Raw genomic sequence first — 16,132 nt, forward strand, 5'->3', positions numbered from 1 at the left:
CTTCAGGAAGAAACTACTTGATTGTCTTTCTGACAAGTAATACTTTTTTAGCCTTGCTCTTGGTATAAATGAATACATTTTGTTGCCTTGATTCTAGGTTAGAAAATAGTCCAAGTTCTTGAACCGCCAGGCGACTAGCAGAATGTATTCATAAGAACTGAAATTACAGTAGTAATGAATGTGCTTTTGTAAGGGCAAGGCTATAGGATATAGGCAGAGCAGCTTAGGGAATCTCTCATTACAAATGTTTATTTCTGGAAAACTTCATATTTCAAGCACTGTAAGTCTCTTGGCCTTCTCACTTACTGGTAAATAGTTTATTGCTAAAGTGTTAAGGTTTCCTAGCCTGATTTCTCAAGCTTAATCTATAACTGGATATCACTTGAGAAAACATATAAAATTGAAAAGAATGTTGAACCTTGTTCTGGAAGAATATTTTTCCTATTCTATGCCTTAAAAAATAATCATTTTTCAGTAAAGTTCTTTGTCTTTAAATGAATATATGTACAAAGTATAGCAGTTGGAACTGGCCCATTGAGATCATTATTTGAAGAATGAACTTAAAACACTTTTTCATTGTAGGTGACATTTAGGGGCTAATTCTACAAATGGCATCCTGATTATAGGTGGGAGTAGACATCCTACTGCCATCTCACCAGCCAGTTGGGACACACATGTTTTTTAAAAATCCATGTCACGAAGGAAGCCTACAATATAGGTGTCTGACTTGCACCTACAGAGGTGTCTAGGCACATCTACTGATTCCCAAGGACAGCATGGGCGTGGTTTCCACCGGAAGTAGCCTTGGACGTCTGTATGTGTCCCTATGTGTTCCTGTAGGTGCGAGACAGATGCCTTAAATGCAGGTCTGTAAAATGCTTGCCTACATTTAAGGCATCTGTTAGGGGAAAAAAAGACTTGATTCTCTAAAGGACACCAATACAGTATTATGTTTAACATTACAGTACTGTTTATGAAGCATTCTTTAATACTGTACAGTACTTGAATTGCAATACATAACTTGTTGGTTGTTTGTTTGTTTTTAAACAATCTCAAATATAAACAATAAGTTTTATTCATGATTTCATGGTATTCACAAGGGATTTAACCAAAATACCACGAATAAAATAGAAAAAAAATATTTGCGGACCAGCTTTGACCTTATACCCCATGAATACAGAGTGAGAAGTGTAGAATGAGATATGTAATTTTCACAACTTTGATGATTTTCAAGTTCTACAGCCTAAAAACTGCAGGTACTTAAAGTGGGGTATGTAATTTCTAGGGTTAATTATTTATAAATGTTTCTAATTTTTTTTTTTTACAGACGTATAGTTCATACATGATGCAAATTTGCAGGATTATGCAGTTGATATCCCTGTATCTTGTATAAATAAGTCACATACCCCACTTGTGGTACCCTTTCACTCAGTGGGTCACATTTTATTTTAAAAATGCTATGTTGTTCATATGTTTGGGAGCATAACCTCTGGCCCCTGCTGAGCCCTACACAGAGGAAAGAGGTCAAGGAATAGGCCTCTTTGATTGGACCCAGCAGGGGGGCTAGAAGGCAACTGCATGAGATCAAAAGGTTCTTTGGATGCATAAGCCCCAAAGCATAAAGAAAAACACATTTGTAAATAGCTTTTGTTTCCACAGCCCAATGTATAGCACTGAATAATCAGGAAAATGCATCTGAGTCTCAGTATTTCAGCACAGTAAGGGCCTGATTCTCTAAAGGACACAGATCACATGTCACTCATGCATTGTAACACGTACCTATCTCTTATTTACGCAGTGTCTTCATCCTCATCGTCCTATACATGTTCTGCATTCAGTACAGGAGGTGGTGTTAAACAGGATATGTGAGCACCAGGTGCCTCCTCAGACAGTGGAAGTGGATCTTCGGTGTCTTCATCCTCATGATCCTGTACATGTTCAATATGTGGTACAGGAGTAGGAGGAAGAGGAGGAGATGAAGGTGGTGCTTCCTCATAGATGGCTGATGCGGAAGAGGTAGATGGAGAGGCAGGGACTCTCGGTATCTTCTGGAAATACATTGTGATTTCCGCCTGGCTCTTCTGCTTCTTCATTTCTTTATATATATATATATTTGTGTATGTAGACATTGCCGTTTTTACCAACTCCTTCACCTTCAAGGCATGTACCCGGATGGGTCAATGTCATAAAAAAACATCCATGACAGTATGGAACCTGCATAGACCCTCTGCAATATTGTCCAATGTAAACTTGTCTTCTAGCACTTGTTCTTTTTCTCCATCCTCCTCTTCATCTGGTATTGCCTCTCCTTTGGGAATAATCAACTCAATTTGGTTACCTTCTGTTAGTTTGTTGGATCTGGTATCTGTTAAGTCTTGATTATCCTCCAGATGCATATCTTCAGAGCCTTGCCTACCCACCTTCTTGGCCAAGTCCATGATGTCTTGCATAATTTCTTAGACTGGCTCTGTAGTAATGACAGTGACCTCCTTTTTTTACACATTCAAGCCAAAGATTCTTCCAGCACAAGTTCACTGTCTCTGGCTTGACAGCTTTCAGTGCGCTTTCAATAACATTGATGGCATCGGCAATAATGAAGTCCTTCCACGTTGGTGTCAATCCTCTCCATTGAATACTGTGTATAGTGTGCCTTGAATGTCCTTATTACCCCCTGGTCAAGTGGCTGGATAAGAGATATTGTATTAGGGGCATGTAGATGACCTCAACACCCTTGGTGTGGAACTCATGTAGTTCTGGGTGTCCGGGGGCATTGCCCAATACCAACAGAACCTTGAATTCCATTCCTGACAAGGTATTTTCTTACTTCAGTCACAAAGCACTGATGAAACCACTCAAGGAACAGTGCTCTCGTTGTCTAAGCCTTCTTGTTGTGCATCCAGTAAACAGGCAGCTGGAATTCATCTTTTCAATTCAAGGCTTTATAAATCAGTGTTGGCTTTATCATATTGCCTACTTCATATGCACAAAGCGGCGCATCCCATGCAGCCTTATCTTCTTTGCTAATGAAAGTCCTCTGTCGCATTCTCTTCAAAAATAGAGCTGTTTCATTGGCATTGAATGCCTGTTCTGGTTCATATCCCTTCTCTTCAATAATTTCCTTAAAGATGACAAGGAACTTTCTAGCTGCCTCTCGTTTGGCAGATGCTGCTTCTCCTGTTACTTTCACATTACTTAGGCCATACCTGTGCTAGAATTTATCAAACTACCCTTTACTGGCCAGAAAGTCCATGGATTACGACAGTCCACCTTCCCTTTTCTTCAAGTTATCATACAAAGACTTTGCTTTTCCTCTTATCAACTAGAGTCTATAGGAATTCTCTTCTAGCAATCCTGCACCCACAGAAATGTTGCAGTTTCCACATGAGAGAGATTGGTATCTCGCACAACATGTAATGTCTTCACACCCACCAATGTAGCTGCAGAAACAGCTTCACAAATTGGTTTTTCTTCCTTCTTTATGTACCTAAGGGTAGATTCATTAATGCCATAATGTCGAGCATATCTAATAATTCAACCTTTTCTGGTGAGGTCTTCACTTTTTTTCCCTCTCGGGAGCATTTTCGGTAGCACTTGAAGTCTTATGTTTTGTAGCCATACTGTGAATATGGAGAGAGATTTGACCTGTTCCTGAAGGAGAGGCAATACTGTACCAGATATGGGTAGCCTATATCTCTGGTTTGCTGAAGTGCTGAACTTTTTTCTCTGCACATGACCACGCCCAAGTGCTGAACTTTTCTCTGCACACATGTCCATGCCCAAGTGCTTAACTGAACTTTTCTCTGTGCACCCACTACGCTGAAATGCTGAAACTTTATCTCTGCACCGTCCACACTGGAAAAAAAGCACCAAACCTTTTCTTGGCACTCCAGGATGATATCATTTTGGGGGTGGAGGGGGGGGGGTGGTAGAGCTAGCAACATAAAAACTGCGAATAATCAAAGTCATGAGTGCTGAACCCATGAATATGGGGATAGGGGTCATACTGGACTTAGTGCTTACAAATGGGAAAAGTGTTTCTGATGTACAGTGGGTGATCATATGGCATCCAGTGATCACTACATGGTACTGTTTAATATTAAGACGGATATAGAGAGGGCTCATTCAAAAGCAATGGTTCTAGACTTTTTTAAAAACTAACTTTGGATGGGGGATTACATCAAGGAATTGTTTGGATGGGAACGTCTGGAAGGAGTGGAAATGCAGTGGACAAAACTAAAAGGAGTTTTAAGTTTTATTTAAAATTTGATGAATCACTTAATCTTAATACAAAGCGATGAACAAATCTTTTAAAAAAACCCCAATACATCACCATATACAGGGAGTCAGTACAAATAACATAAACAGGACCGACAGGTAAGTGGATGAAGAAATACAATGTATGATAGTAAATGAGATGAGTAAGGGATATAACAATAGGGAGGAATAAAAAATAAAGATCAGAGGCTAGAATTAATAAGTGTGACCTAACTATAAAAAGCTAGCAGTCAAAAGCATCTTTAAAAAGAAAGCATTTTAACTTGCTTTTAAACCTATCAATGAGATATTCTTCCCTTATGCGAAACAAGTACTCATAAAAGTAAGAAGGTCTATTTGGGTCTCAAAAGTAATAGCTGAGAAGGTAAGAAATAAAAGGTTAGCTTTCATAAACCACAAAAGATCACAGAAAGAGGAAGACAGGTAAAAATATCTGGAAAAGTTGAGAGGCTGGTCATGTAGTCAGGAAAGCAAAGATACAAATGGAAGAAAAAATAGCTGACACGGTAAAAGAGGGAGACAAGACATTTTTTAGATATATTAGTTCTAGGAAGAAGTACAAAAGTGGCATTGCGAGACTCAAAGGTAAAGGGGAGAAATATGTAGAAGTTGATAAAGAAAAGGCTGAATTGCTTAACAGATTTTTCTATTCTGTGTTCACGGCTGAAGCGCTGGGAACGGAACCGCAGAAGACAAACATGAATAGGGATGGAGGAGTGGTAGATGATACCAAAATCTTCAATAGAGTAGACACCCAGGTTGGTGTGAATAACATGAAGAAAGACCTGGTGAAGCTTGAAGAATGGTATGAAATTTGGCAGCTAAAATTTAATGCTAAGAAATGCAAGGACATGCATTTGGGCTGCAAAAACCCAAAGGAATGGTATAATTTAGGGGCTGAAGAACTTTTGTGCATGACAGAAGAACGGGACTTGAGTGTGATTGTATGTGATGATCTTAAGGTGGCCAAACAGATTGAAAAGGTGATGGCGAAAGCTAGCAGGATGCTAGGGTGCATAGGGAGAGTTATGGCCAATAGGAATAAAGGAGGTATTGATGCTGGGAAACAACGATCACAATATGATCTGCTTCGATCTGGATGCAGGGGAGAAACATCAGTCCAAAATGTCAGCCATGGCACTGAACTTCCGAAAAGGGAATTACGAAGGGATGAGACTCGTGGTAGGGAAGAAGATTAAGAAGAGGATAAGCACTGTAAAAACGCTAGAGTAAGCTTAGTCCCTTTTTAAGGACATAGTCATCAAGGTGCAAAATCTATATATACCACGTATCAACAAGAGATCAAAGAGGAAAAAGAACAAAGAACCAGCGTGGCTCACTGTAGAAGTAAAGGAAGCTATAAGAGACAAGAAAACTTCGTTTAAGGAATGAAAAAGTCAAAAACGGACAAAAACTGGAACAAGCACAAACAACATCAACGCAGGTGCCATAAGGCGGTAAAAGTGGCCAAAAGAGACTACGAGGAAAAAATAGCCAAGGAGGCGATGAACTTCAAACCGTTCTTTTGATATATTAAGAGGAAACGACCCGCGAAGGAAGCGGTGGGACTGTTGGATGACCATGGAATAAAGGGAGCGCTAAAGGAGGACAAAGCAATCGCCGACAAACTGAACACATTTTTTGCATCTGTATTTATCGAAGACGATTTACACAGCATACATCAGGCTATATGCTGGAAGCGAAACGGGAAACTGACAGGGCTAACAATCAGTCTAGAAGAGGTATGCAGGCAGATTGATAGGCTCAAGAGTGATAAATCCCCAGGACTGGATGGTATCCATCCGAGGGTCATCAAGGAACTGAGAGGGGGACTATAGCTGAACTGCTTCAACTAATAGCCAATCTGTCGATCAAATCGGAAAAGATTCTGGAGGACTGGAAGGTGGCGAATGTTCAAGGGGAGACCCGGGAAAAAGGTTCAAGGGGAGACCCGAGAAACTACAGACCGGTGAGTCTGACCTCAGTACCTGGAAAGACGGTAGAGGCGCTGATAAAGGACCACATCATTGATCACCTGGATGGACACAGTCTGATGAGGACCAGCCAGCACGGTTTCAGCAAAGGCAGATCTTGTTGACTAATTTGCTGCACTTCTTCGAGGGAGTAAACAGACAGATAGATAAGGGCAACCCGGTCAACATTGTATATCTGGATTTTCAGAAGGTGTTTGACAAGGTTCCACATGAACAACTACTTCGGAAAATTGTGAGCCATGGAATCAAGGGTGAAAAACTCACGTGGATTAAAAACTGGCTGGATCATAGGAAACAGAAAGTGAGGGTAAATGGACAATACTTGGACTGGAAGAGCGTCACCAGTGGGGTTCCGCAGGGCTCAGTGCTTGGACCCGTGCTCTTCAACATCTTTATAAATAATCTAGACATTGGCATGATGAGTGAGGTGATTAAATTTGCGGACGATATGAAGTTATTCAGAGTAGTAAAGACACAGGGAGAATTGCGAAGATTTGCAACATGACATAATCAGGCTCAAGGAATGTGCATCAACATGGCAGATGAGGTTCAACGTGGCTAAGTGTAAAGTGATGCATGTAGGTAACAGAAATCTCATGCACGAATACAGGATGTCCGGGACGGTACTTGGAGAGACCTCCCAGGAAAGAGACTTGGGAGTTATGATTGACAAGTTGATGAAGCCGTCCATGCGGCGGTGGCAAAAAGGGCAAACAGAATGCTAGGAATGATAAAGAAGGGGATCACGAACAGATCGGAGAAGGTTATCATGTCAGGCCATGGTGCGTCCTCACCTGGAGTACTGCGTCCAGCATTGGTCGCCGTACATGAAGAAGGACACGGTACTACTCGAAAGGGTCCAGAGAAGAGCGACTAGGATGGTTAAGGGGCTGGAGGAGTTGCCATACAGCGAAAGATTAGAGAAACTGGGCCTTTTCTCCCTCGAACAGAGGAGATTGAGAGGGGACATGATCGAAACATTCAAGGTACTGAAGGGAATAGACTTAATAGATAAGGACAGGTTGTTCACCCTCTCCAAGGTAGGGAGAAAGACAGGGCACTCTCTAAAATTGAAAGGGGATAGATTCCATACGAACGTAAGGAAGTTCTTCTTCACTCAGAGAGTGGTAAAAAAACTGGAACGCTCTTCCGGAGTTTGTCGTAGGGGAAAACACCCTCCTGGGATTTAAGACAAAGTTAGACAAGTTCCTGCTGAATCAGAACGTACGCAGGTAGGGCTAGTCTCAGGGTGCTGGTGTTTGACCAAGGGCCGCCGCGTGAGTGGACTGCTGGGCACGATGGACCACTGGTCTGACACAACAGCGGTAATTCTTATGTTCTTATGACTTTGATGAGACCTCATTTAGAATATTGTGTACAATTCTGGAGGCCACACCTTCAAAAAGATATAAAAAGGATGGAATTGGTCCAGAGGAGGGCTACTAAAATGGTGTGTGGTTGTCTTCATAAGGTGTATGGGGACAGACTTAAAGATTTTAATCTGTATACTTTGGAGGAAAGGTAGGAGAGGGGAGATATGATAGAGATGTTTAAATACCTACGTGGCATAAATGCACATGAGTTGAGTCTCTCTCATTTGAAAGGAAGCTCTGGAATGAGAGGACATAGGATGAAGTTAGGTGATAAGTTCAGGAGTAATCTGAGGAAATACTTATTTTACAGAAAGGGTGGTAGATGTGTGGAACAGTCTCTCGGAAGAGGTGCTGGAGACAGAGACTGTGTCTGAATTCAAGAAAGCTTGGGATAGGCACATGGAATCTCTTAGAGAGAGGAAGAGATCATGGTTACTGTGGTTGGGCAGACTGGATGGGCTATTTCTGCCATCATGTATCTAAGACCTTTACTGACCCTATAGAACACAAAACTTTCAAAAATGAAAGTTGCTCCTCCAAACTTTTATATTCTTTCTCTGTTATTTGTAACCCCACTTTTGGCACCTTTTCATTCAGTAGGTCACAAATGTAATTGCTCATCCATAAAGGATGTATAGCATAATAGTGGAAGTTTCAACATATTCAACTTGCAGCTAATCACAGTACAGTCAAACCTTGGATAGCGAGCAATGCAGTTTGCAAGTGTTTTGCAAGACGAGCAAAACAATTTCTTAATTTTTAGCTCATTAAACGAGCGCATACGTGCTCAACACGCAAGCCCTTTCCCCCCTACAGAAACCCCTAATAGCCTGTAGCAAAGAAGAGCAGGGAACTCTGGTGTCACTTTGGGGTGAGTGAGTTGCCCTCCCCCCTCACGGATTTCTGAGAGCAGTGGCTACTCATGGCGCTCTTCTGCCACTGCTCCGTCTCTCTCTTTCTCTGGTTAAAGAACTGTAGTATCACATCTTACGCGTACAACTTCTCCCTCTCACCAGCCAGATTTTGGGATGTGGAACGAATCGTCTGAGTTTCCATGAATTCCTATGGGGAAATTCGCTTTGATATACGAGCGCTTTGGATTACGAGCATGCTTCTGGAACGAATTATGCTCGCAAAACAAGGTACCACTGTATATTGAAGTTCTTCTTGTGTAGCGATTGCAAAAGCAAGGGAAATTGATACTTATAAACTAAGATGAAGGCAGGAACACCTGTATATCATTGATGTTTGGTTGAATTGTAATTTAGAAGATTTTACTCTAAATCCTTTAATGTTTTAAAAAAGCAGGCTATCATGGTTGAATAAATTCTAAGTCCCCGACATGTGGTAATGCTATTATAATGTTATATAGATGTTTGGTTAATTTCTCCAGCAGGCTTGTTGAACTGTATAATCAGTGATGTGTGTGTATGTATACAGTCACATGATTTATCAATTGTAATAAATTTCCATGAAAAATATTATTACAAAGGTTATAACTAAGTGTGTTAGACTGTAAAATGGCTTTCTTTGCTAGACACTTATATTTCAGTGGTATTGTGTTTCAATGGTGCTATATTAAAAGGAAAAAGTTGTATGTTTAACCCAGTTACTTCCTTTTTTCTAGATCTGCTTTATACAAAATTAAGCCCTACTAACTCAGTCCTTGATTCTATCCCCTTGAAGCTCTTAAAAGAAATCTTCTCTAGGATCTTCTCCCTATTTACTCACCATGGTAAATTCAGGTTACCACTAGTGCCCTTCCTTCTTTATAGACGATTGTAGTGGTGAAATCCATTTAAAAACAAAAAAAAAGAAGAAACCTAGATTGTTCTGTGCCTGGTAATTATAGGTTTCTATCCAATCTACCCTATCTAGAAAAGCTAGTAGAAAAAGCAGTGCTCATTTGGTTGCAAAACTTTGTTAGTAAAATGAACCTACAGTATTCCACACAGTCTGGGTTATGGGAGTTCCTGCGTGCTTGTACGTGGTGAGCGTGTTGTCGGGGCAGCGGCTGACTTAGGAGAGGAGAGAGGTGAAGTCGCGCATGCTCATTCAGGATGGCGGCCGATTTAGATGGGAGCCGGGAGAGCGCTGACGGACGGCAGAGGCATCGCCGAAGCAGGAGGGCAGCCGCATGGGGACCCCGAGGCAAGGAAGGCACCACTTTCGAATCGCTGTGAAGCACCCGCAGGCAGGTACTCACCCCTGCACCATTGCAAACTTCGGTTGTGGAACGAATCTTCTGAGTTTGCATTAAAGTCTATGGGGAACTTTGCTTTGCAAAACAAGCATTTTGGATTACGTGCATGATCCTGGAACGGATTATGCTCGTAAACCAAGGTACCACTGTACTTTAAAATAGACAGCATTAAAGAGCCTAAAATGATTAGATTATGAGGACCATGGCAGGATCTAATGCAGGATTCTAGAACACTCCCTTCTGATGTTCCTGGTCATTGAACAGAAAAAGAAATAGATCACGTGTTTTCAAACAGCACTTTATCTTTTCCCCCTCCCTCCACATATCCCAGAGAACACTTTTTTTGAATTCCCCTCCATGCCTCAAACAGGAAGAACTATTTTCTAACCCTCCATCCCTAGAAGCAGCAGTCCCTCCAGGTATAACTTTTTTTTTTTTTAAAGCCCCCTCCACTGGTAGCACTTAACTGCCAGCAGCAGCTTAAGACAGTCTGCTGCCTGAAGTGAGGGATGAGATACAACCCCCCCCACACACACACACACACTAGAAACAAAATATTGGTTATGATTAACAAGGTAATACATAAAATAAAACAAAAATCAAAGGAAATAGTTTTACCTTATTTCCTTTGTTTTTTTGTTTTATTTCTATATATTACCTTGAAAAGTGAACTAACATGGCCACCACACCATTTTACTTGAGATTGATTATAATTAACAAAAACTGTTTAGGTTAAATTATGTAGTCTGGAACTTTAATATAAAACATACCGACTCCTGACCAATACTGTCACTGTTAACCCTTCTTCATGCAGGAGTAGGTGGAAAAGAATTTAGGACATTTCCCCAAAGAAGTCACCACAAAGGGAGTCTGATTCTTCATTAATAGCCACATAATCACTCTCCATTAGCAAATATATTATGAATTAATACAGAACCCTATAAAAATCACTCAGGACATATAGAATAAATCCACCATTTCAGAACATTATGTACAATGCTGTCTTTTCATAGGAAAAGACAGCATTATAAATATTGCAGTGAGCCCAGAGCTATTACTACTACTGTTTATCATTTCTATAGAACTGTACATTTAACATATAAAGACGGTCCCTGCTCTCAAGAGCTTACAATCTAATTTGGACAGATGGACAGGACATATTGGGGTTGGGGAGTTTCTTGAAGAGAGAATGATAGAATGGTCATCAATACACTTCTTGGAAAAATTTAAAAAGCTGGATTACTACATATCCCTACAGACCTTACTCGTGACCATTAGCATTGCTTTGGACACCAGTTTTTTTGCTCTATTCGCTTCAAACATTCACCTGTGCTTAATGCACTATTCATGTGATAGAGAAATCATCCTTCGAGTACACAGCATCTTGGTTTGCTCATTTTTGCAATCTTAATTTGTGATTTATAGAAGTACCAGACCCCAGAATAAGGTCTTATATGACCGAAACACAGCCCATATCAGGTCTATACCACATAATTTTTACTGTGTTCTATATTTTTATGGTGTGTTATTTTTGGATGGACTAGTGAACCATAGAGAGGAAGATCCAGGCCCATAAACCACTATAACCACTACATTTATTGTGGAAAGTTTGGGCCCACTAAAACCCACCCAAACCCTACTCTACTGCCGTATAGGTGCCACCTGCAGCCATGAGGGCTAAGGTGTCCAACTGCTCTGTTAGCATGTCTGTATGGCCTTTCCATCACAATGATGGCCACTTCCATGTCCAAATAGTATGGATTTGGATGTTTTCAACTTGGACGTTTCTTTGGTCAAAAATGGGGTATAAAGGTAGGTGTCCTAAGGGTTGTAAATCCTGTTGGCCTAGAAGTCCAAGTAGATGATTTAAAAAAAAAATAAAAAATATATATATATAATATTTTTTGGGGACATCTAGCAGTTTGGCTTTCGAAAATGGATGTTTATGTGCTTCTGATTTTGAACATTTAGCGGGAAACGTCCAAAGTTGGACTTACACCCCTCCTTAACCCTTTAATTGGTAGATGGTGAACGGCTGCTTTATGTAACTTGATGTTGAACGAGAGCAGGCATTTGGAGATGCAGATCTCCCATAAGAGCCATAGAAGACACATGTTGTTTCTGTGGGGTTAAAGAAGCACATTGGCTCCCAGTCAAGTTCAGAGTTCTTATGATGACCACACAGGTTTTCCTTGTTACTACTTTGATTTGGTCTCCTAATTCCATATGTTACCACTAGATGCTCACAAGAGCAAAATCATATTATGGCTCTACTAAACATTCAGCTTTATTTTTTTCTTGCACTGACCTTTTAGAATGCTTTGCTGATGTATCTTAGGAAACTAATTTCAAGAAATTTAAACTTCTCTTTGGCTTTCCTGGAGTATAGTTCTGCAAGGTCATAAGAACATAAGAATAGCCTTACTACGCCACTGGGTGCTGGTAAGTGCTTAGTTGGTAATTTTGAAAAATAGTCGCATGCTAAGAACATAAGAATAGCCTTACTGGGTCAGACCAATGGTCCATCAAGCCCAGTAGCTCATTCTCACAGTGGCCAATCCAGGTCACTAGTACCTGGCCAAAACCCAAAGAGTAGCAATATTCCATGCTACCAATCCAGGGCAAGCAGTGACTTGCCCCATGTCTTTCTCAATAACAGACTATGGACTTTTCCTCCAGGAAATTGTCCAAACCCTTCTTAAAACCAGTTATGCTATCCAATCTTACCACAACCTCTGGCAATGCATTCCAGAGCTTGACTATTCTCTGAGTGAAAAAAAAATTTCATCCTATTGGTTTTAAAAGTATTTCCTTGTAACTTCATCAAGTGTCCACTAGTCTTTGTAATTTATAATGGAGTGAAAAATTAATCCACTTGAACCCGTTCTACCCCACTCAGGATTTTGTAGCCTTCAATCATATCTCCCCTCAGCTGTCTCTTTTCCAAGCTGAAGAGCCCTAACCTTTTTATTTTATCCTCATATGAGAGGAGTTCTATCCTCTTTATCATCTTGGTCGTTCTTTGAACCTTTTCTAGTGCCACTATATCTTTTTTGAAATAAGGAGACCAGAATTGAATGCAGTACTCTAGATGAGGTCGTACCATGGAGCGATACAGAGGCATTATAACATTCTTAGTCTTGTTAACCATCCCTTTTTAAATAATTCCTTGCATTTTTTTTGCTTTTTTGGCTGGAAGGTATCATTGTATTGTAAATGACACCCAGATCCTTTTCTTGGGTGCTAACCCCCAAGGTGGACCCTTGCATCTGGTAACCTAGCATGGGTGAGTTCATAATGGCTGCTACTGGAGATATTTTTATCTTTCTTTCTGAAATCTGATCTTTCTTAGCAACTTACTCTCCCTATTTTATAGTGACTTTTATTAAACCACTCTGATTTGTCTGTCAAGAAGGTCAGTATATCAAGCCCCCCTGTGATTATCCATTGTTGCATAGCTGATTTTAAGAAAGGGTTGGACAAGTTCCTGGAGGAAAAGTCCATAGTCTGTTATTGAGAAAGACATGGGGGAAGCCACTGCTTGCCCTGTATCGGTAGCATGGAATATTGCTACTCCTTGGGTTTTGGCCAGGTACTAGTGACCTGGATTGGCCACCATGAGAATGGGCTACTGGGCTTGATGGACCATTGGTCTGACCCAGTAAGGCTATTCTTATGTTTTCTAACTCCAGTATGGGATATTAAAATACCTCAAAAGATCAAGGGTGTAATCACAGTACAGGGATAAACTGTTTTGGAATATTCAACTACTTTTTTTTCACTTGGAAACTCTAGTATGCTTGCTTAAACTAGTCTGTTAGAAGGAAACACCAACCCTTTTAGGCATCTAGTGAATGGGACTAGGTTATGAAAAAAAAAATTGGAAGCCTTAGTTTGCTTTCTAACCACGTTGCATAGCAGTAATGTGATTTTCAATGTTTTTAAGATCTGGTTAATTTTGAAGTATGTTTATTTAACACCACAACATGAAAAATGAATCCCTTCCTTAAAAGCATATTTTCACTATTGTACTCATATATTTGCTTTCCCTTCTTGAGTTATATTTTTCTTGGTTGAAACATTGTACAATGCAAGGTACTGTTACCATAACTTCTCATGTCAGCAGAGGGGAGCAACAGTAAGAGAGCCAGCTTTCCAGTTATTCCCATTCTAACTGCAAGTTTTCCACTAAACAAAGATCTAATTCATGAAATGAGATGGTCTTATTGCTTGAATCAGAATCACAGCTGCATAAGACCATTTCCATATTGGTGACTGTTACACCCAAGGAATCCTGATCCTGCAACCCAAAATAATGACTTCATAAAAGAGAATTGGCTGTGGCACAAAGTTTTGAGAGAGGGGTTGGAAAAGGGATGCTTCTGACTGAAGTTTCAAGATATAAAGGAGAAGTTACTCCTTGGGATCCTGCCAGATACTTGGGAAGTACAACTTGATTGACCTTTGATCTGAGCCAGTATGGCACTTCTTATGTCCTTAAGTATTTTGGTTTTTTACATATGTTAAACTTGGAGAAGTTTAATTAAGAGAATGATTAAGCTCATAATTAATATCATTCAGGTTCACAAGAGGACTTGGATCGAACAGTCATTGAACCCAGTGCATACCTTAATTCATTACTCTCAGGTAAGACAGAATATTTCTTTAACTACAAGGGATTAATTGGGATCTGTATACTGCCTTTTTGTACAAAGCGGTTTACATACAGGTACTTCAAGCATTTTCCCTATCTGTCCCGGTGGGCTGCTACTACTATTTATCATTTCTGTATATTTAACATTCAATAGACGGTCTCACAATCTATCTAATGTACCTGGGGCAGTGGAGGATTAAGTGACTTGCCCAGGGTCAAAGGGAGCAACGTGGGGTTTTGAACCCGCCAACCTCAGGGTACTGAGGCTGTAACTCTAACCAGTATGCCACACTCACAGTTATAGTTAGTGATTTGATCATTAGTGACTGTGAAGATAACTTGGTAACTTGCCTGGTGCGAAGTTGGTAAACCTCATGTATCATTTTTGTGGAATTTTAGACAGTGTTAGAAGGGGCTGGTTGTCATGGTACATGTGAGATACAGACAGCTTAAAAAAAGTGTGGGAAGGAGGTCCTGGAAGCCAAATTGTAAACGTTTTTTAGTTATAAAGTTGAAATTAGTACCTTTAGGAAACCTTCTCAGAAATACTCCTTGTTTCATATGCAGGACCTTCAGAAGCAGGCAGTGCTCTGAAGTCTCAATGCATAGATGAGACAGTGCAGGAAAATAGAATTTCAGTTTGTTAAAGACTAGCAGTATTTTGTGGATAAGGGAGACTCTTATGAAAGGATGTAATCTATTTTAACCTGGGTGGAACCAAACTGCTGGTACTAACGTGCTAAAAGGAGATAGAGCAGCTTTTAAACAAAACCTTGGGTGCAACCAATAGTTAAGAACACATTGTTTAGAGTATGGTATCTTCAAAAGATACTGGCAAAAAGCTGAACATAAAATATTCTATTGTAGAGGTTTTGATAAAGGCTGCAGTGACCCAAATTATTCCTGATTACCACTATCAAATACTACAGGAAAGAGAAAGGGTATGGGATGGGATATGATATACTGCCTTTCTGAGGTTGCAATCAAAGCAGTTTACATATTGTATATTTATTTTGTACCTGGGGCAATGGAAGGTTAAGTGACTTGCCCAGAGTCACAAGGAGATGCAGTTGGAATTAAATCCAGTTCCTTCCCAGCATCTCCCCTTCCACTTTTCCCATGTCCAGCATCTCCCACAATCTTCTCTGTGTCCAGTATGTATCCAGTCTCACCTTCCACCTCACCCATGCCCAGTATGTCCCTGATCTACTTCTCCCATGTCCAGCATTTCTACTAAGTGCCTTCCACCTGCTCCTTATTCATCATTTCTCCTCACATCACTTTCCACATTGCTGTCCTGAAGCCTATAGCAAAAACACAATATCACAGCATGCAGCCACAGAACCCACACATGTACTAAGGGGTTTTTGGTCCTGTCTACTTTGACAGGGGAGGGGGACAGCAGATGCCCTCATGGGCTATAAGGCCCTGCACTGCTATTTTCTTTCTGCTGCATTATGCCCAGGTTGGGGTGAGTAACACCTTCTTTTAATTGCTGGTCTGAATGAAGGAGGCTCCCTACTATCCAGCAGCCCCTGAATTTTTTGTTAAATGGTATTTAGGTCCCTTCTTGAACTTCTGGCTCTTTTGAGAGCAGATTCAGCCACCATGGAGTGGTGGAAAAGGATGATAA

At 40.5% G+C, this 16,132-nt stretch overlaps 1 protein-coding gene across 5 annotated transcripts in view; it reads left to right on the forward strand.

The window, feature by feature from the left end:
• KIAA0586 (KIAA0586 ortholog) overlaps positions 1-16,132 on the forward strand; it is a 397,462-nt gene that overhangs the window by 358,251 nt on the left and 23,079 nt on the right. For 4 of the 5 annotated variants that reach the window (XM_033951201.1, XM_033951205.1, XM_033951202.1 and 1 more), the window contains one exon: positions 14,427-14,492. The exons of the other annotated variant lie outside the window; for it this stretch is intronic. In XM_033951201.1, the coding sequence (XP_033807092.1) occupies positions 14,427-14,492 (66 nt within the window). The remainder of the gene's footprint in view (positions 1-14,426; positions 14,493-16,132) is intronic. 5 annotated transcript variants of the gene reach the window in all.

Source organism: Geotrypetes seraphini, chromosome 7, assembly GCF_902459505.1.
Source record: "Geotrypetes seraphini chromosome 7, aGeoSer1.1, whole genome shotgun sequence".
Taxonomy (NCBI): domain Eukaryota; kingdom Metazoa; phylum Chordata; class Amphibia; order Gymnophiona; family Dermophiidae; genus Geotrypetes; species Geotrypetes seraphini.